The sequence below is a fragment of the Apteryx rowi genome, unplaced genomic scaffold, assembly GCF_003343035.1.
Source record: "Apteryx rowi isolate R43461 unplaced genomic scaffold, aptRow1 scaffold_117, whole genome shotgun sequence".
NCBI lineage: Eukaryota > Metazoa > Chordata > Aves > Apterygiformes > Apterygidae > Apteryx > Apteryx rowi.
The window spans coordinates 258,463-284,463 of record NW_020447386.1 but is presented as its reverse complement, the minus strand read 5'-3'; the positions used below and the strand labels follow the sequence as shown (position 1 = coordinate 284,463).

At 39.3% G+C, this 26,001-nt stretch overlaps 1 protein-coding gene across 7 annotated transcripts in view; it reads right to left on the bottom strand.

Moving 5' to 3' along the window:
- MEMO1 (mediator of cell motility 1) overlaps positions 1-26,001 on the bottom strand; it is a 44,571-nt gene that overhangs the window by 4,978 nt on the left and 13,592 nt on the right. For 5 of the 7 annotated variants that reach the window (XM_026082213.1, XM_026082179.1, XM_026082188.1 and 2 more), the window contains 6 exons: positions 13,934-14,015; positions 11,648-11,716; positions 9,553-9,665; positions 8,026-8,137; positions 6,659-6,801; positions 5,416-5,492 (listed from right to left, as the gene is read on the bottom strand). In XM_026082213.1, the coding sequence (XP_025937998.1) occupies positions 5,416-5,492; positions 6,659-6,801; positions 8,026-8,137; positions 9,553-9,665; positions 11,648-11,716; positions 13,934-14,015 (596 nt within the window). Of the gene's footprint in view, positions 1-5,415; positions 5,493-6,658; positions 6,802-8,025; positions 8,138-9,552; positions 9,666-11,647; positions 11,717-13,933; positions 14,016-25,877; positions 25,996-26,001 lie in introns of those variants that run through there. The other 2 variants (XM_026082169.1, XM_026082222.1) reach the window with 1 other exon arrangement.

Sequence of the window (26,001 nt, the reverse complement as noted above, 5' to 3'; positions counted from 1 at the left end):
ACAGTATAGTATATAAGCCTAGAGTGATGGTCCACATTATGCCCAAACTAGAAGGTCTTCCCAGACTGGAGAACTGTGGAAGGTGTTGCACACCAGAGCGGCACTGCGGAAGCCACCAGAATTCAGCTACATTTATGAGAGCCATCTCAAAAGCCAGCCAGGCTGGGCACTGCTTCTGCACAAAGACTGCCAGCTGACTCTGCACAGCTCTCCTTAGTATCTGCATTACTTTTTTCTTCCCCTCCCCCTCCTTTCCCTTTCAATATTCAGTGTAACAGAATCCTCCAACTGACTCAAGCGAAAGGAATAAGGTTTCACAAATATAAGTGAAATGAGCAATCTGCCACTGAAGATTGAAGTGGGCAGTCTACGTTTTCTGGCTAGCCATCATCAAAAAATAATTACTCTTCAATGACATATTACAGAATACTCCTCCGTTCTTAATTTAAAAGATGCTAAGTATCGGGGTTATGATATACAAGCAAATTATTGCACGTTGGCCACTCAATTATAACTCTTCATTTGAGGATTCTTCCCCTGGCACCCCTAATTATCATGAGGATGCTTACTCCTTTCACTGAGTGCCTCACAAGGTACACAGTGGTGCCCCCAGCCTAACAACAAGGTCACATTAAGAGTTACCATGGAGAAACTGATGTGCTGCCCAGCAATGTTTACTACTCTGCATTTTTTATGTTGGAATCTAAGGGCTCTAAGAGCAAATACAATTTTTCATAGAGGTTAACATGGTAGTAAATCTACAACGCACATCATGTTTCGCACTGTTTATGCACTAGCTAGGAAAATAATACTTAAAGTCTAGTCTTAATAAGGGAAATAGGGGAAAAGACCATTGTCCTCCTACAACGGCATTTCTAAAGAAAAATAATTCAGTATCAACCCAGACTACTTTTCTGCTTACAAAGCACAAAGCCAACTGCTTTGCTAGTTAGGATAAATAAAACTATTACATCATCAATAGTAGAGGTTACCATTTCTGTTTGTTTTAATGTTTTGTGTCTACCTTAAGCTATATTCTCTGTGGAGAGGCCTAGCTTCTTYAGCATTAAAAACAACATTAAAGAATTCAATATTTATCTAAGGAAAAAAGAGGCAGCTGAGCAGGGCATATAAAAATTGAGCAAACTCCTTCCAAAAGCTGATGAAACATGACAGAGACCCTTGCGGCACTGTGTTCAAGGTCAAAAGTGCACTTCCCACAAGGCTGCTGAAAGAAGTTTCCAAAATTCACCAAAAGCAAAACCTGCTCTGTGGGGAGTTTCAGCAGGGAGTCATGTGTTCATGGATGCACRATATTAGTTAACAGACGAAAAGAGATCACTATATATATCACTATATACTACACTATATTCTGTATGCAGTTGCAGGGCCATGATCTCATTGCAGTTACAGACATGGTGGGATAGCTCGCATGACTGGAGTGCTGTCATGGATGGCTATGTGCTTTTTAGGAAAGACAGGCCAGGAAGGCAAGGTGGTGGAGCTGCCTTTATGTGAGAGAGCAACTGGAATGTATCGAGCTCTGCCTAGAGGTGGATGAGGAGCGAGTCGAGAGCTTATGGGTAAAGATTAAAGGGCAGGCTAGCATGGGTGACACTGTTGTGGGTGTTTACTACAGGCCACCCGATGAGGAAGAGGAAGTCGATGAGGCCTTCTACAGACAGCTGGAAGTAGCCTCACGATCCCAGGCCCTGGTTCTCGTGGGGGACTTCAACCACCCTGATATCTGCTGGAAAGACAACACAGCTAGGCACAAACAGTCCCGGAGGTTCCTGCAGAGCATTGGTGACAACTTCTTGACACAGGTGGTGGAGGAGCCAACAAGGAGAGGTGTGCTGCTGGACCTCGTACTAACAAACAAAGAAGGACTGGTGGAAGATGTGAAGGTCGGGGGCAGCCTAGGCTGCAGTGACCATGAGATGGTGGAGTTCAGGATCCTGCGAGGAGGCAGCAGGGCACTAAGTAGGGTCGCAACCCTGGACTTCAGGAGAGCAAAATTTGGCCTCTTCAGGGACCTACTTGGAGGAATCCCATGGGTTAGGGCCCTAGAAAGAAGAGGAGTCCAAGAGGGCTGGTTAATATTCAAGCATCACCTCCTCCAAGCTCAAGATCAGTGCATCCCTATGAGTAGGAAGTCAAGCAAAGGAGGTAGGAGACCTGTGTGGATGAGCAAGGAGCTCCTGGCAAAACTCAAGCAGAAGAAGGAAGTATACAGAAAGTGGAAAGGGGGACAGGCCACTTGGGAGGAATATAGGAACGTTGTCAGAGTATGCAGGGATGCGACGAGGAAGGCTAAGGCCCGTTTGGAATTAAATCTGGCAAGGGATGTCAAGGACAGCAAGAAGGGCTTCTTCAAATACATCAATAGCAAGAGGAAGACTAGGGAAAATGTGGGGCCTGCTGCTGAATGGGGTGGGTGCCCTGGTGACGAAGGATGCAGGGAAGGCAGAGTTACTGAAGCAAAGAAGGCATTCAGTCTTTACTGCTCAGGCCAGCCCTCAGGAACCCCAAACCCTGGAGACAAGAGAGAAAGTCTGGAGAAAGGAAGACTTTCCCTTGGTCGAGGAGGATCGGGTTAGAGATCATTTATGCAAACTTGACACCCACAAATCCACAAGTGCTGAGGGAGCTGGCGGATGTCATTGCTAAGCCACTCTCCATCATCTTTGAAAGGTCATGGAGAACAGGAGAGGTGCCTGAGGACTGGAAGAAAGCCAGTGTCACCCCAGTCTTCAAAAAGGGCAAGAAGGAGGACCCAGGGAACTACAGGCCAGTCAGCCTCACCTGCATCCCTGGAAAGGTGATGGAGCAGCTCATCCTGGAGGCCATCTCCAAGCAGGTGGAGGACAAGAAAGTGATCAGGAGTAGTCAGCATGGCTTCACCAAGGGCAAATCATGCCTAACCAACCTGATAGCCTTCTATGATGGAATGACTGGCTGGGTAGATGAGGGGAGAGCAGTGGATGTTGTCTACCTAGACTTCAGCAAGGCTTTTGACACTGTCTCCCATAACATCCTCATAGACAAGCTCAGGAAGTGCACGCTGGATGAGTGGACAGTGAGGTGGATTGAGAACTGGCTGAATGGCAGAGCTCAGAGGGTTGTGATCAGCGGCGCAGAGTCTAGTTGGAGGCCTGTAGCTAGTGGTGTCCCCCAGGGGTCAGTCCTGGGTCCAGTCTTGTTCAGCTTCTTCATCAATGACCTGGATGAAGGGACAGAGTGCACCCTCAGCAAGTTTGCTGACGATACAAAACTGGGAGGAGTGGCCGATACACCAGAGGGCTGTGCTGCCATTCAGAGAGACCTGGACAGGCTGGAGAGGTGGGCGGAGAGGAACCTCATGGAGTTCAACAAAGGAAAGTGCAGGGTCCTGCACCTAGGGAGGAATAACCCCATGCACCAGTACAGGTTGGGGGTTGACCTGCTGGAAAGCAGCTCTGCTGAGAAGGACCAGGGAGTGCTGGTGGACACCAAGTTAACCATGAGGCAGCAACGTGCCCTTGTGGCCAAGAAGGCTAATGGCCTGGGCTGCATCAGGAAGAGTGTTGCCAGCAGGTCAAGGGAGGTGATTCTCCCCCTCTACTCAGCCCTGTGGAGGCCACATCTGGAGTACTGCGTCCAGTTCTGGGCTCCCCAGTACAAGAGAGACATGGCACTGCTGGAGAGAGTCCAGCTGGGCCTGTTCAGCCTGGAGAAGAGAAAACTGAGAGGGGATCTTATCAATGTATACAAATATCTGAAGGGAGGGTGTCAAGAGGATGGGGCCAGACTCTTTTCAGTGGTGCCCAGCGACAGGACAAGAGGCAACAGGCACAAACTGAAACACAGGAAGTTCCATCTGAACATGAGGAAAAACTTCTTCACTGTGAGGGTGACAGAGCACTGGAAGAGGTTGCCCAGAGAGGTTGTGGAGTCTCCTTCTCTGGAGATATTCAAAACACGCCTGGATGCAATCCTGTSCAACGTGCTCTAGGTGACCCTGCTTGAGCAGGGGGGTTGGACTAGATGACCTCCAGAGGTCCCTTCCAACTTCAACCATTCTGTGATTCTATGATTGCTGTGCAGCATGTTTAGTTTTCCAATTAAGATTGAAAAAGTACCTTTATAGTTATTAAACAGCATACAGTAGCAATTACTTTCATCAGTATTACCAAAAATATGCCATTTCCTTCTGGTTAAATGACTACCAAAGGACTGGTACAAAGCAGTGTATTCACTGAAAGTAATTAAACGCCAAAGTCCAGTCTTCCTACAAGCTTCCACCACAGAAATTAACAAGCAGAAACTAATGTTTGTTAATGCATCTTAATCTGCTCTCCTGCAAAAACACTCAGAACCGCAAATTCCAGGACTCTCTAGGAAAACACTGTTTTTTATAGAGGAACCTCTCAACTGACAATTGGAATTATTAAAAATAGTGTAAATAGAATGAAGGCAAACTATTTACTGTTTTCATTCTAGCAGTAGATGGTGAAAAACTAAGTTAATATGGATACACAAAGCAAAAAAGCTCCAGAAGTCTCGCCAACAGATAGGATTTATTCTTTTAAAACAATAAAAAAAAAAAAAATTCCCTGAATAATACCAGTTCTCTTCTTTTAAGATATTTCACAAGAGTTACAGAAATGTTCCAAAGAGGTTTTTAACCAAATTTTAAGATTATGTATTTCTTGGAGAATTATTTCTATTCTGTGCCTTAAATACAGTCCTGAAGGCTAGCACAATTTTTAAAATTTAAAAATAAATCCTTGGCTCTTGTGATTGAAAAGAAAATGCAATATAATTAGTATCATGATTTTTGTGTATTTAGCATTTGTTTTAGTCACTAGTCAAACCTACAATGAAGTACAGGCTAGTGCTCTTCCCCACCACCTACCTCAGAGTGGGGAAGACTAGCCCCAAGAAAACAGTGACTTTTTTTTTCCTAACCAGCATAACACCCTACCGCCTTTCTTCCTAAGGATGGATGATGCTGAAACTATTAACAATCACAACACTGTTTTAATGTGCAGGTATCATAACTATCAAATCTGAACTACCACAATACTCAATTTAGAATTCTTATTGCTTCTCATAAATATAAGAAGGTATTTGAACAGAAATTAAGGTACACTAGGGGATTTTGGGTAAGCAAACATGCATTTATTTTCATGAATTATGCTTACTAGATTATACCCACAACATATTGTGCACACTCAGTAAAATGTAGGTTATTAGCTTAAAAAAAACCTCAAAAAAATCCAGCTAAATTCTTTTTGTGGTAAACAGAGGAAAAGTATACATTYAAGAAAATCTAATCTATAATACTTTGTTAGAGAAATTTCTAAAGTGTTAAAAGTAATGTAATGTACAGGAGAAATTTGTTAGTTAGTTCCACCAAATCTGAAAACTTACCATTTTATCTAGATGCTCAATGGATCTATAAATTTCTCCTTGGGATTCATCATAGTAACTGTAACGGAACCTCTGACCTTGAAACAAAAATCATGTATAAAATAAAAAAGGGAAAAATTGTAGCTAAAACACTCCCTAGTACTTACTAAATAATTGAAATTATAATATTTGTAAAGTAGTAATCTTCATTTATTATACTTTTTAGCTCCACTGAGGAAATTTGAGGGCAATCACCAAAGTAGCAGCCCAGAAGTGAAGAAAAACACTTGACAGGCAGCTATATTCCAAAAAACCCTACCATGTAGAATTGACACTGAAGTATCACTTATTAATTGCCTGATAATGCCTTGGAATCCAATTCTATAAATCAGCAAGTAAAGCAACATTTCTTTTTGCTACCCCTCCTGACAGAGTCAACCTGGAGTCAAGCTATTTCTGCTTGCACAACTATACCCACAGTAAATGAAGGTTAAAAGAAAAAGATCATGATAATTCAATAAACAGTTCTAAATGATGGTTCATTAGCCACAGTAGAATCCAGGTCATTCTTATATAGCTCTAGCTATTCCACAATTCAAAGATGAATAAAATATGAATTACATAAGGTGACCAAAGATGACAATTGAAAAAAAGGGAAGAAGGTCTGTTGTGTAACATAAAACATATCCTTCTGAAGTAGTCCCTTTCCCAGCTATTATCACACCTAAAAAAATAATAGAGTTAAAGCAGAAGGACAGAAGTCAAGGCTTCTGGAATCTCTTTAGCTCTGCCACCAAGATGAATGGGAATAACTGGTGAATTGACATAAATACTCCATCTACCACCTTACCCAACAGTAAAACATGTACAAAATTTACTTCCATCAGAGGAATGTTGCCATGTCCAGTGAATTCTTAGCCAATTAGTTTGGCAAGTTGCTTTGAGATGCTTAAAAGAAGAGTAAAAGACCAAGAAACTCCAGGCACTGTTATTTCACTGCAACAGTGAAGAGATGCATATAAACCCATATAACCTTCACCACTTCCTTCCTCCACTACACTGAAAACACATTACCACATTAATTTTTTTCACCTAATTTTCCAAAATAAAAAAGAATCCTTTTCAGCTTTACAAAAAGCATTTAAACTTCAAGGATACATTTACTAGAAGTTAAAAAGTTAAATTATGTTTAATGAAAGACATTCTCTGAAAATAACTACAAAATATTTATCGTACTGCTATAATGAAGAGATATAAAACTCACCCCAATGGCAAAAGTCAGAAGAAACGACAAAGAGGTTACTAGGATCAGCTAGGTATTTACTGAAGAGTTTTCCAAATTCCTGTTCTTTTGACTCACTCAGTGCTCCGACCAATACAGGAACAATAGTAAACTCATCCTTATGGCTTATAAGCAAAAGAAAAAAGGTTGTAATTTTTTAAGTAACATCTGAAGTTTTTTCAGGGCTTGCTAACTGAAACTGCAGAATGTTTTAAAAGGATACTATTAAAGTGAAAATATAGTTAATTTGATAATATCATACTAGTAAGTTGTTTTAAAACATGAACCTGCTTCAATTTCAGAAAACAAATCCCTCCCCAAAATACCATTTATCTTTGCTGCAAAGTGAAAACACCAGGCAACCAAAAAGAAAAGACACAGTGAAGCCAACAATAAAGCAAGAATGAAATTCTCCCCATAGAGAAGCAGCACAAATGCTGGGCAATTTTTCAAGATATATGGAAACCCTCAAGATAGTGTATAGGAAGCATCCAGATGTGTATTGGCACTCCAGGGAAAATTTCAAATACTGTGGGAGAAAAAACAAAACAAAACAGAAAAAACCCAAAGTGATAATCACCTGCTTTTTTTAAAACCAAATTATTCATAGTGCTCACCTGAAATGTTTAAACGGAACCTTGATTTCAAAATGAGTATTAACACTCCAAACAAATTTTAAATCCTACTGAAAACACATATCAGTATCTGAACTTCTTTCAGAGCTGGGAAAATGGTTCAGTGACCACCCCCTCCCCCCCAAAAAAAAMCCCCCCTCAAACCTCTACCAATACTGAATTATGAAATTTAGAGAAAGTAAGAAATGATTAGGTCACCTCTCACACACAAGGACAAGACTGATTCCAGCTGTACTTGCTCTACACTAGTATACAGACTAACACTTATATTTATTTTTCCAATTAGCAGTTTTATTAAAAACAACAAAACAAAAAAACCCACACAAACAAAAACAAACACTCAAGACTACCACACTTCAGGTCTTGCAAAAAGGGGGGGGGGATTCAAATATCTGGGAAGATTCCTGATAGCATGTCTAATATGAACTCTATTAAGTCAATATCAACATATGAACTCTTTTGTAAGAGGTGTTACGATTTCATTTTTCCAGTGTTTGCTCTGCTCACAGTATCTATAGTTCAGCAAGTAATAACCTTGTGTCCGATTTCTCCCACACCCCCATTCCTGCCTCAAAATTTTTACTGGGGGGGGGGGGGGAGCGCAGAAGGGAAATCCTACATAAGAGTATTATCTCCTCCTACTGCATTTTACATGCAGTTCAAACAATTAATGCATATAATACTCATTCTTGTACAAGTAATTAGCCCTAGTACCTTTCCATGGCTTTAGCAGTATAAGGCAAATGCATTTCGATACTGTGTTCATCTTCATCTGTCTGTAGAGACATACGCTCAAACATTCCAGTCTTCCACAGTTCTCCATAAACTGAAATGAATTAAAGATTTATATTTTTTTTTTAATTACAGTAAAGCAAACTATAGTGCATCTTTATTAAAAGAAGTCCACTAAAATATATTACTTGTCTTCAAGGGCTGTGATCATAAACCACTTGTTTTAAAAATAAAATAAATTTATGATTAAATGTAAGTCATTAAGATACAAACATAATAAATTCAGTTCACAAAATAAACATATATATTAAATCAGTGGCCTTTTTTAGCTTCCCCAAAAAAATTTCAGTCACAATACAAAATTTAAATAATACAATAAAAAACATTTTAAAAGGTGTACTCATTTGCCTAGTCTTTTGATTCTTATTTTCACAACAGCATTATCATACATTGCAAGAAGAAAAAGTGCTGATAAGTTGAGCCATTGCAGCATGTGTAAAAACATTTTTCCTTTACTGTTTAATGTAATTTACTATCAATTGAATTAAGAAATTCACGGACAGTGAAAACTGATTAAGTAATCCATGCTTATAATGCATCTTTTCTTCTCTCAAATATGCCTGATGGTATGCAAACAGGGTGATCTCTGCACATGAAAACTCTCCACTGAATGCACAATTTGAAGTAGGGCAGTGCTTTGTTCCCCATTCCATGGAGGAATTCTACAAAACCTAAAACATGTTACCTAAGGAAATGTCTGCAGGCACAAAAGAAGTGCTATGCAGAAAGCCTGAACTAGCTTACTTAGCCATGCAGTCATGATAGAATGGCGATACATTTAGGCTAATTAGCCTAAGAAAGATACTAATTATTTAGATACACCTTGAGATAAGTTTGATATTTTGACCTGCATGCATCTTCATCGCACCTTTAATTTTAGTCTGAAAACCTGGTATTTTACAGACTAACAGTTATTAAGTTCTGTAGGTACTCTGCCAGTAAAAACGACTAACATGCAATAACATGTCCAAGTAAAGCCAGCTTTTTGTTCCTTTATTAGAAATAAACTCAAACCAGCTAAAGCACTATCTTTTCTTGCAGACAGAATACTTCACAGAATTTAGAGCAGGTGTGTAGCATATTATTATTCAAACATAACACTCTTTAATTTTGAGAACCGCTCTTAAAAAAAAAAAAAAAAACACACACACACACAAAAAAACCCACACTTTTTAGGGGGCGTACACCCATGATGGAAAAAATAAGCAAAGACTGAAAATTCTTTACTTGTAGGATCATAACAGCCATTTTTAAGATTTTATACAGTAATGCCAGCAACCAGCAGGATCTTTTAGAAGTCAGCTTTTATTGGAGTAAGAATAGTTCTACATTTGTATGCCACTTAAGAGCGCTAAAGCTCATCAACAACAGGGTCCCTGGCACTGCAATAACACAGGTAACACTAAAGCCTCAGCAATCTACCAGATGAAAGCTTTATTATGCACTTACTCTTTTGGTCAATTCGAAGATCATACAGAGGTGTTCTATAAATGTCCACACTGGAAAGTGCACATCGGGAAAGGGGCACGTGATGGGAAGGCCCAAGAATGAAAATTTTTCGGCTACAATTAACACAAAAGCCCAAAATTTAGACAACTGCAATTCTACAGGGACTTGCTTTAGAATACCAAGTTTAATAAAAAAAAGCGATACTTTGAGTGTTTGTCTGGTGGTTAGCAATACAGTTTTATTCTAATATGTGTAAGACCATGGGCCAATCCACGATCCAGCCTTACTCCGTATCTGAGAAATGACCATGAGATCAGTTGATTAACACTTCAGATAATCTTAAGCCTCTTAAACAGGCTATATACCAGAGAGCACTAATCAGCTAGAAAGTCTGTCTAGCTGGACTCACTCGAAGGCTGAAGTTTGTGTTAACCCCTTAGAACTGATTTTTGGACTCCCTTCTTGTACCACATCACTTTCAACAGCTATAGGTATGTGCTCTCAAATGAGGATTCTGGATTTATAAACTATTCAGAGCCTTTTTTTTTTTTTTTTTTTTTTTGATTAGCTCTACTTCAGGCTTCAAATTCAAATTTAAGCCATTCTCAAATGCTATCTTAATCCCACTGTCTCATTGAAAACAAGGACTTGGGTCTGCACATTTGTAGCTTTAGTTGACACTTCAAGCTTTCCCACACTGTTATCATGATCTTATTTCATAAAGTCATCAATTCCTGGCTCTGGCTTAGCTTTCCTRCCACAGGACTTAAAACACCACTACAGGAAATTCACTTTTTCAGAATCAGAACCACATCTTCTTGCTTCTGCACTGAACTACAGGGATGGGAGACATTAAGAGATAGTTTATTTCTTACATATGAACTGCTATAGCAAGCCATATTAAAAATACTAAAACTGTTTACAGAGCTCATTAAAACAAAGTATCTAAGTGTGTAATACTTCAGCTAAAAGACAAATTATTCTAGCAAATACTGTTTTACTGCATGACATATTTAGAAAGTGATGCAGGAAGTTTCATCAACTCAATGTCATTAAATCTGGGGAATGGAACTTGTTCTAGAAATTTTTAGACAAACCAGCTTTCTGTCACACCGCAAATCATCTTCACTTCTTTATAACACTTTAGAAAGAATCAAAACCATTGTTTTTGGAGAGTATTACAACATATTTCCTCATAAGCAACTGTGATAAGACATAGCCAGTTTTTAATATTAACATTTACCTAAAATTTAATTGCAAAATACATACTTTGAGCAAGTACCTGTAGATGTTTTAAAATTTAAAACTTTTTTGGTAAGTGTTTTAAAATTTTCTATCGTTTAAAAAAATGTTGCAGTCAGCAAAATGTGTGAGAATTATTATACTTTAGCCTAGAATAACTGGCTTCATATTTTCAGAAACGGGCACAGATAATGGTTTTTATAGTTGTGCCAYTATAAACATATGTTCATTTAAAATTATTACAACAGGTAACTTTCACTGACTTCAAATATCATATACACACAATGGTCACTTTTCTCCACAGCAGAAGAGAATCCTGGTAGTATTCAGCCCATAATCCTGCACTGAAAAACCAATGCAGAATCATGGTCAAATATTTTAATATACTTAAAAAAAACAAACACAAAAAAACACCAAAACAAAAAAAGCCCAAAGAAACCCTGGGACCAGTAACAAACAGCTCAAGCTTTTGTAAAAACAGTGGAACATCAAGCAATAAAGCAAAATACGCATTGATATTATCTGAAAACAGAGCACCTAACCCCTCCCCTTCTAAAAGGTAGCTCCCAATAATTCAAGAACTTTTGAAAATATTGCTTTACATTTTCATCTTCAAGAATACTGCATTAAACTTTTCTTTTGTAAGACTAAAACAATTTGAACATTTATATGAGGTTAAAATAAAATGAAAATGGATGCATAAAAGATCCAAAAGAGAACAAAATTAAAAATGTATTTGAGCACTTCAAGGTGTAAAAATGTAACAGTAACATTAAACTTCTCCAAGCACTGCAATAGGATCATCTTATGCTTTCCACTTAAAATAATAAAAAGAGAATGCTTTAATACTTACGTAATATTAGGATCCACTTGTTTATAAGCATGGGCTGCACAAGATCCACAATAGGTATATCCTGCATGGCTGCAAATCAAGTTGTACAAAATGTTAACGTATTAAATATTATTTAACATATTTAATATTATTATTAAATATCTTAACACATTAAATATTATTAAATATGTTGGGGGTTTAGTGAGCTAGAAATAGCAAGAATGATCCAAAAAAATCAACTTGTGAAAGAGCTGGAGAGCAAGCACTGTTCCACTTAACAGTGGATCAGCTTAACAGAAGTTAATGCCGAAAGTACATTGGATATATTTGTTTAAAAAAAAAAAAATTCTTGGTGATCTTTCACTTGAAAGTTATAAGTAGGCCTCCAGATCAAAGCAACTTTTATTATTTATAAAAGATACCAATACGCAGACTATACGACTGCATATTATCAGAAGTTCATGATAATGCTAAGTGTGCAGCCAGAAGATATGGGAATAGCAAGCTGTCAAAGAAAGCTCTTTAACCACACTCTGGGCAATAAAAGACATGTTACAAGAGAGAAACAGAGAATGAAAATGCTCTGGCAGTGAAAAGAATACCTCAGCAACAGAATGGGCATAAGGAAAGCAGTGGAACGCAGCGCAGTAATTTTTATTGTGGAGAAAAAGACAGATGTTTTATCATTGCCTATTGTTCTGGCCTAGAGTTTTCCTTGTCCTGTGTTCCTGTTTCTTCTCCTATCATGCTCCAAAAAGATTCATAATTATTCTGACTACTTGTTTCAAATATCATCATCTTAAGATCCATCCTTTTCAAGACTGTTCAAAACAGGAAAAGATTCAGTTTACACCACAAAAAGCATTAATTCCAGAGAGCATTCCCCAGGGTCCCAGGCCAAGTGGCAGAGAACGGTTCATGATCACTCAGTAGCACCTCCGCAGCAGACAGTTATGCCCACACTGCAGAGCACTTGGGTCACGTCACCTTTGGATCTCATCTGGAGTGCCTGTGACTCTAGGTCAATAATTACCATCAGTTATTTTAGATAGAGTACATGAAACAACACAGCTACAGCTTTCCAGGTGGTGTCATGTGTATATATACATACATATGTACGTACACACACACAGAGTGATACCTGGAGCAAATCATCCTCAGAATTACCCCTGGGTTTTACTTCAGAGGCAGTTAGCTCATTCCTTCTAAAGAGCTCAGAAAAGTACTAGCATACACACTACATGGATTAACAGGAGACTGGGACCTAGTGAATCAGCAAGCTAAGTTATTTGACAGTGTCAACACATCCTTTTGAAAGATTCCCTCTGCAGCAAGGTTTTTCAGTCTTTTAGAAAAATTTGATTAACTATATCCCACTTTACAAGTGAGACAACAAAGGCACAGATAAATGAAGCAATTTGCCAAGACCACAGAGAGATCTCCAGTAGCTCTGGAAAAAAACCCTCAGGTTACCTAACCCACAGCCAAAAGGCCTCTTTCCAGATATACATGCGAAAAAGACTACAGCAGATTTGGTCCAATTTCTTCTGCACAATCATTGGTATTATGGAATACTTCAAACATTATGTTAACGCTATGTTACCAAAGTAAAAAAAAAAACCTCATAATCCTTAGGGTGCTTTTTCCTAATGTTTCTTTCCAACTCATAATAAATTAGACTGACCCACATAGTTTTCTTACTACACGTCTTGACTATCTTCATTAAATTTAATTCTACCTTAATAATTTAGAAATAACCCTACAATGTAGCATTTTTTCCTATCTCTCTTATGAACAAAAAACTAAATAAAAAACCCCAAAGCAAACCATTTTGGATAACTGAATAGAGTTTCATCATCATTTTTGTAGCTTTACAAATTTTATGTATATGTACATAAAAATATAAATGTGTATGTGCATGTGTGTGTATATATACACATACATGTAATGTGTATATATAAAAAATGTGTACGTGTATATATGTGTGTGTATACACACACACACGTTCTGTGTTACAGATGCATTGAATGATCTGTCATCTTTAGACTACCATTCTAATCTCTTACCTGGCTTATACTCACAAACAAACGTTATGTCTTCAAACCATCTGTAAAAGGAAACTAATCATATACCAAAACGTGCACAGATTTTTGCCATTTCCACACAACATTCAAAATACTTATTTGAAAACTGGATTACATTCTTTTTACCTAAAGACAAGGTTCCACCAGACTTCAGAATCACTCAGAATAAAGAAGCATTAACAATTCAAATATTAAATATATTAAAAATAAATTTCAAACTTACGGTGCAATAATGGCTCTAGCAGGTCTTTTTGTGGACTGTACTTGAGAAAGCCAGCCTTCTAGTTGTGCATTCAGCTGGGGTCCTATGAAAAGACAAGGAAATACTGAAGCCATGGAAGAATCTAGCATACCTCAAAAATTAACAAATAAAGTCCAACGGATTTAAAGCCATCATAAACATGAAAGCTCGTGTTTCAACATCAAAAATAAACTCTTTAAAAACAACACGCCTGCAATGTGCAAGGTTACTCTAGGGAAGTTTCAACCTCCTAGTCCATGAAGATCATTTACTGCCCATCTGTGCAAACGGATTGCTCTATGGACTGTTGCACATACCATTTGGTCATTAGAAAAAGTGGCTGCTGATCTCAAAGAGAGACTAACAGATCTATTTCGCATGCAATCATCTTCCCAGAATTCAAAATGAAAAGTTACAGCAACCTATGGTGAGGGAGTCCAATATGGAAAGATGATAAAATACAAAGACCTTACATACAGAGACAACGGCTAATGGCTATAGTATTTAGTCCTTCATTATTAGCAAGCAACTGTAAGAGCAGAACACAAAGGACATCGCAAGACAGAAAAACTGTAATTACACAGGAGACAGCCAGAAGTGTGTGTGGGGAAGCTTATAGTGATTCTATAGCAACTTTTGGTCAAGTCAAGTACATAAACTTTTTTGTAATGTTAACTTTGGTGATCAGTCAACCTAATATTTGATTTTTTTTTCCCTCCTAAATCCTGTACCTCAACAAGTGGCAAATATTCTCAATTTAATTAGCTGACAGGTGATAAAAATGCCTTCCAGAAATAGCAACATTTAAAAAAATACATTCTAGTATTCTCCATTACAAATAAGCTTCTTGGTGTAAAGCTATTCCTGAAGGAGCAAATTTGGCATACATAGCACAATATTGTTCATGAAAGAATACAAAAAAACAAACTTTAAAGTAAAAAATCCTTCATCTGCTATTTTAGAAGTAGCATAGCATGAACAAAGAGAATAAAGTAAGAGATATACTTTTTTTTTCCTCCATTATATGCATTTGACAGAATTTTGTGTTAGCTGAGTTTATCAGTAAGGTATGGTACAGTAAGCTGTTTTCTTGTACAAAGCACCTTACATGTTTTTTGTATCTAACCCATGCAGAGGAAAGGAAATGCAACCCATAAAATCACAAACTGTCAGGAAAGGTCAGAAGCAAATTAAATGTCTGAAACTATTTCACAATCATGTTCCAAACTAGCCAGATCACAAGCTGACAGTTTCCTAAAGAGCTGGCAATACCTACAGAGAGCCTGTGTAGAGATGTCAACTTTTGAAGAATCCAATCAGTCACTCAACAATAATTGCAGAAAAAGCTTTCTCTAGAAAGTAAGTAAAACATAAGCCACCAGTTTCTAAAGAAAATTTAAATTTAGATGTTTCATGAGAAAAGGACATCTTCTGTGGTTGTAGAGAACACTATCTTCTGGCATGTAGAAAGTTAATTAGTGCAACACTGTTTCCCTAAGCCTAAAATTATCTCAGCTGCCTTAGATGTCATCTGCAACTTTAACAAGGCAAAAAAGTGGCAAAGATTAGCCACTGTCACCACTGTAATAGACACCTTCTTAGTGAAAACATGAAATTGTCAGAAAAAAAACAAAAAACACACATACCAATTTTACACTGCTGCTTCTGTTGCCTGGAAAAATTACAAGCAGCAGAGACATGCAATGGAGATAAGGATAATGACATCCTAGAAAATGGAGGCTTTTGGAGAAGCTAAGTAGAAGAAAGATGGAAATAGATCTGTTTATGCTAAGCTACTAGGGGACTAACAAAACACTACTCTATTAAAAGCCCACTACTTTTTTTTTTTAATATATATATATTTGAAAGTGAAGAGGCAGAAATCACTCCAAAAAAAATCCAACTTCCTAATTCTCCCAAAGTCTGTAAAAGGATAAAGTACTTTCTGAGAGAAGTTCTTTAGAAGGAAACCTTTTTTTTTTTTTAAACAGTTACTAACCATGCCTGTATATAAACACAGATTTATACAAAATCTGACCCATCTCACCCCTTTCCCCCAGAAGAATGCCCAATGACAGCACAACAGTAGGAACGCCAAAGCCTTTCAGAGAAGTTGAGACAGACTTGGGACTCTCTTTCCAAACAAGGCATTGTCTTTGGCCTTCCTCTGTCCTTCTTTCACAGCTATTTCTGGCTAAGGAGATGGTAGACAAATCAGATAACTTGCTGAACAGTTTAAAGACAAATTCAGAATTTCTGGCAACTTCCTAAAAGCTTGCATGATTGTTCATATTTGGCCAAGACTTCTGATCTTACAATGCGGTAGAAGAATAAGATGCCCAGGTTTGCTTAGTCTGCAGACACAGACACTTTGACAAAGTAACAAACATCATCTTTGCCTAGAGGCAGTGAAATGTAAGTAACAAATCAATATGACCCAAGGGATGAAACTTTGTCAGGATTTATATACGGACAGGCTATCAAATTTGCTTTCAGATCTTCTCCCTTTAATGTGACTATAAGATGACTTTTCAGATCATTAACTCTGACCTAATGTAAGTTTCCATACAAGCTGATAATTTTTTGCAATATTTTAATAAAATATGTAATCAAATACCTCTCTCTCCAAAGGACTAACACAAAGGGAGAATGGAGAATACAACATATCCTTCTGACCTTTTAGCTAAAGGAAAAAAAAAAAAAAAAAAAAAATCAAACAGCACCCCAAAAGAACTCACACTATCTTTCAGCTTCCTATTGTTACAAATACTTAATGCGGATATTCTAAAATTGCAATTTTCTTGTTACCAAATTACCTAGGGACACAAAGCAACCCCTAGTATCAACTTTTAGCTAACGTGTTCAGAGAGGTCCTTATCAAACATGACAATGCTTGAGGCTAAAGTCAAAATATTTGAATGGGATATACAAAATATAAATAAATCCAGATTAGCGTTGTAGATATGCTCTACCATATGGAATTATAAGAGATGAATAACTTCTTCATGAACAGCCCTATAAGCAAATTTTTTCTAATTTTACTCAGACATACATGAATAGAAGTTTGTGCAAATACCACTGAGATAACTGAGGTAATAATCTGTCTCTAAGTAAAGAAGCATGCACATGGAATAGCACTGCCTATCCTTCTACCGCAGGGGTAAAAAGTATGAGCGGTCCCTGCTTCTTTAGCAGCGTGTGGAGCACCCAACTTGAGAAAGCTGGCAGAATGAGAAGAATTTTTTTTAAGGCTAGTCTGGAGAGAAAGCTCTAGGGATGCATCTTTTATGAACCATCAATACTCTTTAGTGTTAATAAAGTAAGATCAGTCTTTTTACCAAATAAAGAAAGATCAACAAAATATGATCTTCACTGAAGCACATAGTATTAAGACCTGTAATTAAAGCCTATGAAATAAGGTGTAAATAAAGGCATGAAAATAAGAATGCTGACATTATCATCTGTGGACATTTCACATGCTGTTTTGTTTAGGAAACTGGCAGAAGTTACATCATATTTAGAAACTTGGTTTCAGTTTGAAGTTGTTTCTATCAGACAGGTTTATGGATACATCTACAGGCAGAATTTATTCAAATATCTTGTCTAAAGAGAGTGGTTTTTTTTTTAAACTATCAACATTATCCCCTAACAAAGGACTAGAGTAAGCGGGAAGGAATCCTTCCACATTAAACACATGCCAGTATTACCCAATGAATAATACCACAAAGAAGTCTGGTAGTCACACGTCTAGGTTCATCACCTCGGTTCATAGTTGTCATGGTACAGGCTTTGTAGGTTAAGTTAAGCTAGTACTACGATGGTTTGTTTATAGACTGTAAATTAAGAACTTAAGTTTAACAGTTGTATTTGAAAGCTCCAGTTCATGTCACATTAAGATTCTGTTATCAGTGCATTAATTATCTTGCTACTGTACAAGGCCATTCTTTCCAGTAAAGGGGAAACAAAAATATTTAATTCACTCTTCAGGCAAACTCCAATCTGAAATGTGACAAAGGACTAAGTGGTTTCCCTTCTCATTTAAAATCACAGAAAATATAACAATTGTTTTAAAGAACACAGGACCTACTTGATAAATCTTTGTTTCTAACTGCAATAAAGGCTAAATCTTTGAATAAAGGACAAGTGTTATCTATGCAAAGACTAGGATTTGTCAGAAATAGAAAACGATTTTCAAAGACGCATGTTGATGAGCACATTCCCTACTGCTAGTATATATTAGTCTTCCATTACTGAATACTGGATGAAAGGATGAAACAAAGAAATCAGTCTATAAGGCAGAAATTTGCTTATGCAAGCTATAGGATTGAAAAAGGAGCCATAACGGATACACAAAAGGATACAAATAAAGATCACATTGACACTACATAAACTCCTGTTTTACACATTCTAAGATGAACATGAAACAGCAGGTAATGAGGGAGGGAAAATAAAACTGAAGCCATAACAGAACCACTGATTCTGCTTTGGAGGCAGATCTCACTTGCATGTCTCAATTTTCTTGCATTCCACTAGCTCTCTAATTTCCTTTACTGAAAGTTATTAGGAAATAAATAATCAAACTGCATCAGCATTCATTAAGAATATCAAGCAATATTCACATACATGGCTTTATAAAACACCTTCCCAGTTAGGTCAGAGATCCAAACAAACAACCATCTGTTTAGCAACTCCGAGAAAATAATTTTGGCTCTAATGTTAAACACTTATGTGCTAAATGCAATCTGAACTTGTCAAAGTATTCACTAGGCGATACTTCCCAGACTACTTTAATAATACCAGGAAGATGACAAATGTAAAGCTCTTTTCAAAATTTCAACTCTTAGTAAAAATTCAGTTTACATTATGCACTTGGAATATCTTTATTCAGACAGTACTTCAGTGATTCAGCAAGAAATAATAGCCTGGAAATTGTATTTTAAATTATTTTGGTATACTTTTGAAGAATACAATGTTACAATCTGCATATTAATATCATGTTCCATGATTAGTTTGCAAAAGATCCAACAACGACATATCCGTCTTCCACATAAAATTTCTAAACGGAAAAAAAAAGGGAGAGAAACAAAATTTAGTATTAACCTTGCAAAGCACATACTTCATAAGTTTGCAAGGCACTACGATGGTTTGTTTATAGACTGTAAATTAAGAACTTAAGTTTAACAGTTGTATTTGAAAGCTCCAGTTCATGTCACATTAAGATTCTGTTATCAGTGCATTAATTATCTTGCTACTGTACAAAGCTCCTTTCACCCAGACCAGGTCACTACTTGCTTCAGTGACCCTCACATACTTTTTACATTTTTTCTGCATCCATTTGTCCAAGACCATCTACAAATAACACACTGATRCCACTGAAGCATTGCTTTTACATTATGTTTACATACAGTACTGAATGAGCCTCAATGAGTTACTCCAATTTTAGAGAATGTGCCAGGGTTCTCGGCACACCAGAGTTCAGCACTTCCAGAAAACTGTTTTACGGTACAGCGACCGTCTTTCTGAACCACCTCCTCATGTCACTATGCATAGTCCAACAACACACAAGACTGCACATCATCTTTCCTTCTATCCACTTCAGCTACTGCAAAGACTTAGATCACTACAGAGAAGTGGTTCTGCTGTAATTTAAGGTAGGATGCAGTAGCTCTGAGGGTCAGGGAAAGACATCCTAGCAGCAGTGCTTGTGCCTCAGAAGCTGTAGGCAACAGGCCTGGTGGACAGACCATGCGTACTCAGGAATATCGCGGCAGGGCAGAGACAACTGTAACTGCTGTACATGCTTTCCCTGATGCTGATGAGAAGATCCAGCTCAGGACAACAAGCACAGAAGTGCTGGGATTACATCATTATTCATGGAAAATGGACACCTTTATGTCACTCTACAGGGCCCCCAAGCCCCAGAACATGCAAGTGAGAAAAGCTGTGCCAACTCAGAATCACATTGCTTTTGCACACTGAAGCTGGCTACTCTGAAGAGCTATAAACCAATAGTGGGTCTTGGCTTAGTAAATCAGTATTTGGTGCAGAGGCAGTAAAAGCCATTAATGTGGGTTTTATTGGGGATTACAAAGGAGTAGAAGCGCAAGCACTCTAGAAGAGTAGCTCACTCGGAGAGAAACATGATTTCTAAACTGATCACTCATGATACACATCTGCCTATTCATTTATTTTCTGATCCACAGAAGTTCTTCCAAGTAGTATCCTTTCCAACTGCTCTAGACACCACTGTTCAGACCTCAGACAGCCTGAAAGACAAGTTCTGAACATCCCTGCATGACAGCCAGTTATTCATGAAAGCTGGTGTTTCTTGCCCAAACAAGTAAGAAGCTTTAATCCTTACAAATACTACCAACAAGATTTCTGCACCTGTGTACTTTGGGGTTCTTTTACTCATTAGCCACAGCAGCAGGAGACAAACTCTGTACACAACAGCACCAGAGGTTTAAGCTCTCTTCAAACAGTTATGTGGAGACAGACCATGTACTTGACTCATCATACAAAATACCATTTGGTAGATGGAAAAAGTCCAATGGCATTTCAAATCAACACTGCAGTTACTATGTCAACTCACAATTGTATTGATAAGGATATAGAAATGAAGGTTCTAGTTTGCTGGATTGGCACAGGCTACCAGAAAGGACACCCCTAACCACAACAAAGGCTGGGTCAGGAAGAGCAGGGAAATAAGCCATACCTAATACGGCGATGAACTTGTTTTGCAGGGCAAATTTCAGATCACATAGTGTTGTTATTTGTGCACCACTCTCAATTTGGTTTTGCTGATGTGGTTTGGAATAGCTTACTAAAAAACTTTGTGTTTTGTCTGTATTGGCATTCCACTGACTGGGGAAAAGTTGAGGCAAGATTTATCAAATGTTTTATTAAAGAGCGTCATAGTACTCAATTAGCTCTTCCATGAGCCAAGCAAGGCAGGTCAGCTGCCAGTAAATAAAGCATGTAAAGTGCCTTAACATGTGACATCTGACTTTTAATGGCATGCTATACACAGAGTAAGGAAAAAAGGTAGGCTGATGCACATCTGCCAATGACTATTTTCATTTCAGGAATGCATGGATTGACTCCCAGCAGAACTGTCCAATGCTTATGGAATCTACTAGCATAAAGGAGTAAATTGAGACAGTTACCACATTCTATCCTGCAAATAGTCCATGTTCAGTTGAGTGCCCTGTGCGTCATTCCTGCTTTATTTCAACTGCTTCTTTTGTATCTTGGAACATGTCTGCCCTGCATTCAAAGTCACGGAAAATTATGCTATTTTTGTTTCAGGTTGTCCCTAATCATCCCATTTGCCCTACTAGTCAAAAATCAATGTCTCAAGAGGTCTGTGTGGCTGAATTCACCCAGCAGGAGTGTGACTTTCTGCCAAAAATAAATTATTTTAACATTTTTCACCACAGAAAGATGAGACACTTTTTTTTGAACACGCTATATGATAGCAATGCAACAGGTTGATGCCCTTATCTACACAGCATGCCTTTATCTCCTTTTGCAAGTGTATTTAGCAGCAACCATGCACCAGGTTGCTAGCCCATAGAAGCAGTAGCATGACACATTCTGGTTTTAACTATTTTAAAACAGTTATATGGATCAAGGTCTGTGAGCAAAAATATAGGGTAGTTAGAGCAGCAGCCTACAATCAGCAATAGTCATAACACTATTTCAGTTTGGAAGCTCAGCTGCAGAGATTCCCATCTTCAGTGCTGCTGCTAAGAAGAAGAAGGAGCAACTTTTCTAAGCCTCTGACTGAACACACCCCATTGTTGCAAGGCAGATGCTCCACAAGTCCATGGCTGAAGTCTACTAACAAGCTACACAGACTGATGTAGAATGAACATGAAATTCCCCACACCAAGAACTCTAGAAGAGAAGATATGTAAAATTTGATCAAGAGAATCACGATACYGAACTCAACTGCAGAAACTTACTAAGGAACTTGCTTTTTAAAGTTTTCTTTACAACAGCATACTATGAATGAAGAACACATGGGAAGTTAAATGGCTGCCGCCACCACAAAGCCTTTTTTTTTTTTTTTTTTTAAACCCTTCTCAATTTCATCAAGAGAGCAGGAACTGCTAACACTTTCAGTCTGGAACATCACTTTCCCCGCTAACAACAAAGTTGGTTACTTATTGTTAGATGTGACATTCTAACATCTAGACACGCTTGGACGTGTATAATTGCACAGCCAGTCACACCAGCTCTGTAGAGTTTATTGGCGTCATACAATTAGGTGATGTATTCTCACTAGAATGCAGTGCATGTTTATATTTTTCAAGGCAGAATCTAAGCAGTGCATGTCACGTAGCTGGAGAAAATAGAACGGGGAACCGGGGAAGTTGCATAGCTTCTCCCTTTAGCTGAAGCAACGGCTGCCCCACAGAACTGGGCAGTCTTAGTAAAGACAAGAAATGCACATCTTCTAAACCCTAAACATACATTGCATTTGCTCTCCACAAAAAAGTAGTGGCTGCCTGTTACTTGGTTGTGGCTTCAGCTCTGGTACTGCTTCCATTCCTGGAGCTCACTCCCTAGAAAAGCCAGATAATCCAGTTAAAGGATATCCTCTGACCACAAAACCTGTCTTGCATTCTGGATCTATTCTTCATCCTCTGCTCCCACAGTTTTCAGAGTCCCCTCCTCATCTGACCTCAGCCCTTCTTCCCCAGGGCTGACTTCTACTGTCAGATCTGGCAGATATTAAGTTCCTTAAGCACAGCAGTGGGTGCCCTACTGTTGCAGTTTTTGCTGACGTTTTCCCCTCAGATACCAGGCACCTCTGGATAAACTGCCATCTAATTGAGGTCATCCTAACACAGCCTCTTTGAAATGCTTTCAGAGATAATGATTTTGAACACATCCTTCAAAAATCACATTTCTTTCTCAGTGTCCTCTTGGACAGGTAGAGAATACTAATGCAGTAGTAACTGTAGTAGTAACTTAACAGTAGCAGGATGAGAGCTTCCAGGACACCTGCTTGCCCTGTGTACCCAAACTTAGCTCTGTAGAAATAGAGCAGTTTTCAGGAAATGGGAAGCTTAAATGCTAACCAGTTTATATATAACCCAGCAAATCACTCCTGGGCCTAGATGGTAAGCATGAAGAGAGTAGGTAGGACGACCTGACAACACAATCCCTGGAGAATTACAGGAATGTACTGAAGAACTATTACAATGCAAACTCTAATCCCTGCCTCAGCTGCATCCTTAAAGCTATGCAGGTTGAAACCATATGATGAAATCCAGACTTTCTTCAAATAGTACAGTTGAGGAAACCAGCCTATGTTAGAAGTTTGAGATAGCAGATGGCATGCAAGTTTGGCCTGATTTTAAGTTAAGACAATGGCAAACACATACACTCTTGGTCCCCATTTGTTTCCTCTTTAGCTTTGATGCATCCTCAGCAGCAGCAAATAATAGCTAGTCCCTATCTTGTTGAACAGGAAGAATTTCTGCTCTCATGTACCCTATGTAAATTGCGCAAGAAACTTCTTTCTATAGGAAGAGACATAATAATGCTATTTTCTTACTTGAGGAAAACCTTATGGGAGAAAGAAGGGGGGGGGGGGGGAGAAGATTTCCCAAAACTCCAGGCACTGCAACATTAAGTTCTACCCACAACAACCCACAATGTAACAGTTACAATTTAACTTGTCAGAAGAACAGTCACCAAAACTAGTTACAACATGCTTCAGTTTAATATTTTTCTCCTGCACTGGAAGTGTCTGGGCACCATTTCACACCTCCTCAGCAAGCAATAACCAGAGGGCAGCCCAAAGCAACTGGAGCAATATGTTTTTGGACATCCTATCACAGAGAAGTAGTACTGGCCAAACTAGTCACACAGACTCACTGGGGTGTAGTCTAACAGAAAGTTATACGCTGAACTGGTATAGAAAAACAGCCAAATATAGCACCCATGCCTCTTTAATTACAAAGAAACTAAAGTTTTTGTTTTATTCATAAGTATCCAGCAGTAACTTGGTGTGAAGTCCAATATCAAACTAGAAAATTTACATGTAAGGCTGTTTGGCTCTTCCACATTGCACAGTAATTTGCTGCCTTATTAACGAATGAAAATACAAATAGCATGGGTAAGTTTAAAAGTGTTATGGTAAAGCCATAACATTTTGAAGTCCTTGTGTGTTTTTAAGTATATACCTTCAACATGATGCTGCTTACTTTCTGTAAAAAGGAGTACTACCTACCTTCCTAGACAATTGAAAAAAAAAATGCAAAGGCTATCTACTCTAGATGCAGATTTGAGACCAGTTTTGTAATGGGCAAAATAGTAATGTTTTGAACGTTAAAATCCAAAGGAAAACAATCATCCTCTATTGTCACCCTGAAACAGTTTACCTACCATACTGAAGTCCAGCTACTTATCTCACAATCCCTTTTTTCCTGTATTACCCTCCCCAGTATATTTCTTTCTTACCCTCTGAATGTCTGCCATATACTTTATACATTAATTTGCAGAAGAGAGAAGGAAAACTCTACCTATTGTAGCCAAGAGAAGTGTATGACTTATCACATCTACTTTTCTTTAAATGTCAGTTTAGGATCCACAATACTTTTGTTATTGTTTTAATCATACCTCTCCCATCCTTCTGAACTCAAAATATTCTTTATGACAGCCTCTGTTCATCCAAGCTCATTCACCCACATAAGTTTTGTCATGATCTTTACTCCTAAGGCCAGTACTGTACCTTACAAATCACCTTAATAAGGATTGTGAAAATACAAACGTGCATCTGCAACTGCAGAGGGGAGTCGTCCCCCCCCGCCCCAGAAAAAGAACAATAAAGCTTATTTTCAAACATAGGTGCTACCAAGCCATGAGTACAGGTTTCTCTCTGTTTTGGGGGGGGAATGGTGGTCCATGTACTTCTCTCCAATGCACCACCTTTGCTCTTCTGTTCTTTTTCAACATGTATCACCTCTCTAAATGGCCAGAGTCCATTCCGTACTAGTGCTTTATAACTTTTCACTACTATGGAGAATGCGCTAGAAAAAAAGAAGAAAGTTCATCTTGGAGTTCACAAAGAAAAACAAAACTCCTTATTTCCTCCCCCCCCACACACACCCCATCAGCTCGCTTCTAGCTCTGCAAGACACACGAGACATCCTGCCTTCTCTCAGACGACCCCAGGAAGAGACCCACCTCTGAACACCAAATTCCTTTCATCTGCTCTCACCTCACAACTACGTAAAATATTCAGAACAGGCTTTTACCTGTTCCAGTGCAAGTTTCTAGAGCACCGAGGGACCCACAAGAAACAATGTAATTCGCCGAGTGCCGACAGACCTTTTGCCAAGCCCCGAGTCAATTTTTCAGCCGGGGAGGCAAGCAGCCGGTTTAGCAGCGACTGCTCTCTGCCGGTGCCCAGTGTCACAGCGAAGCAGCCCATCCACACGGGCCGGGGGGGGGGGGGGGTAAGCTCACGCAGCCTCGTGAGACAAAAGCACACATGCCACCGCCACCGGCAGGGCCCCGCGCACACGCAGACACAGCGGCGACACATACACACACCCGGGGCTGGCAGCCCCCGGGCCGCCTTCCCGCCCGCCAACGGCTCCCCCAGGCAGGGAATAACGGAAGAACGGCTGCTCTCCCCCCCCCCCAAAGTGCGCGGGGGGAGGGGAAGATAACGGCTCCCCCGACCACCGCGGGGAGGGACGGCGGTCCCGGGCCGGCGCCGCCATGTGCCCGGGCCGCGCTCGCGGAGGCGGGGCCCGCCGGTCCCTCCCCGCGCGGGCCGGGCCAGGCAAGGCGGGCCGGGCCCGGTACCGGCGGCGGCGGCGGAAAGTGCTGATTCAGCCCCCGCCCCTCTCTCCCCCCGCCGGCCCGGGGCTCGCCGCCCCGCTGAGGGCCGCGGCGCCGGTACCTGAGGCTGTGTACCAACTGCCGGCGTGGCTGGCCTCCCGGCAGAGCACCCGGTTGGACATCTTGGTGCCGGAGCCGCCTATGGTGTTCGGGGGAGGCGGTGGGGGACGGGCCCGGCGGCGGCG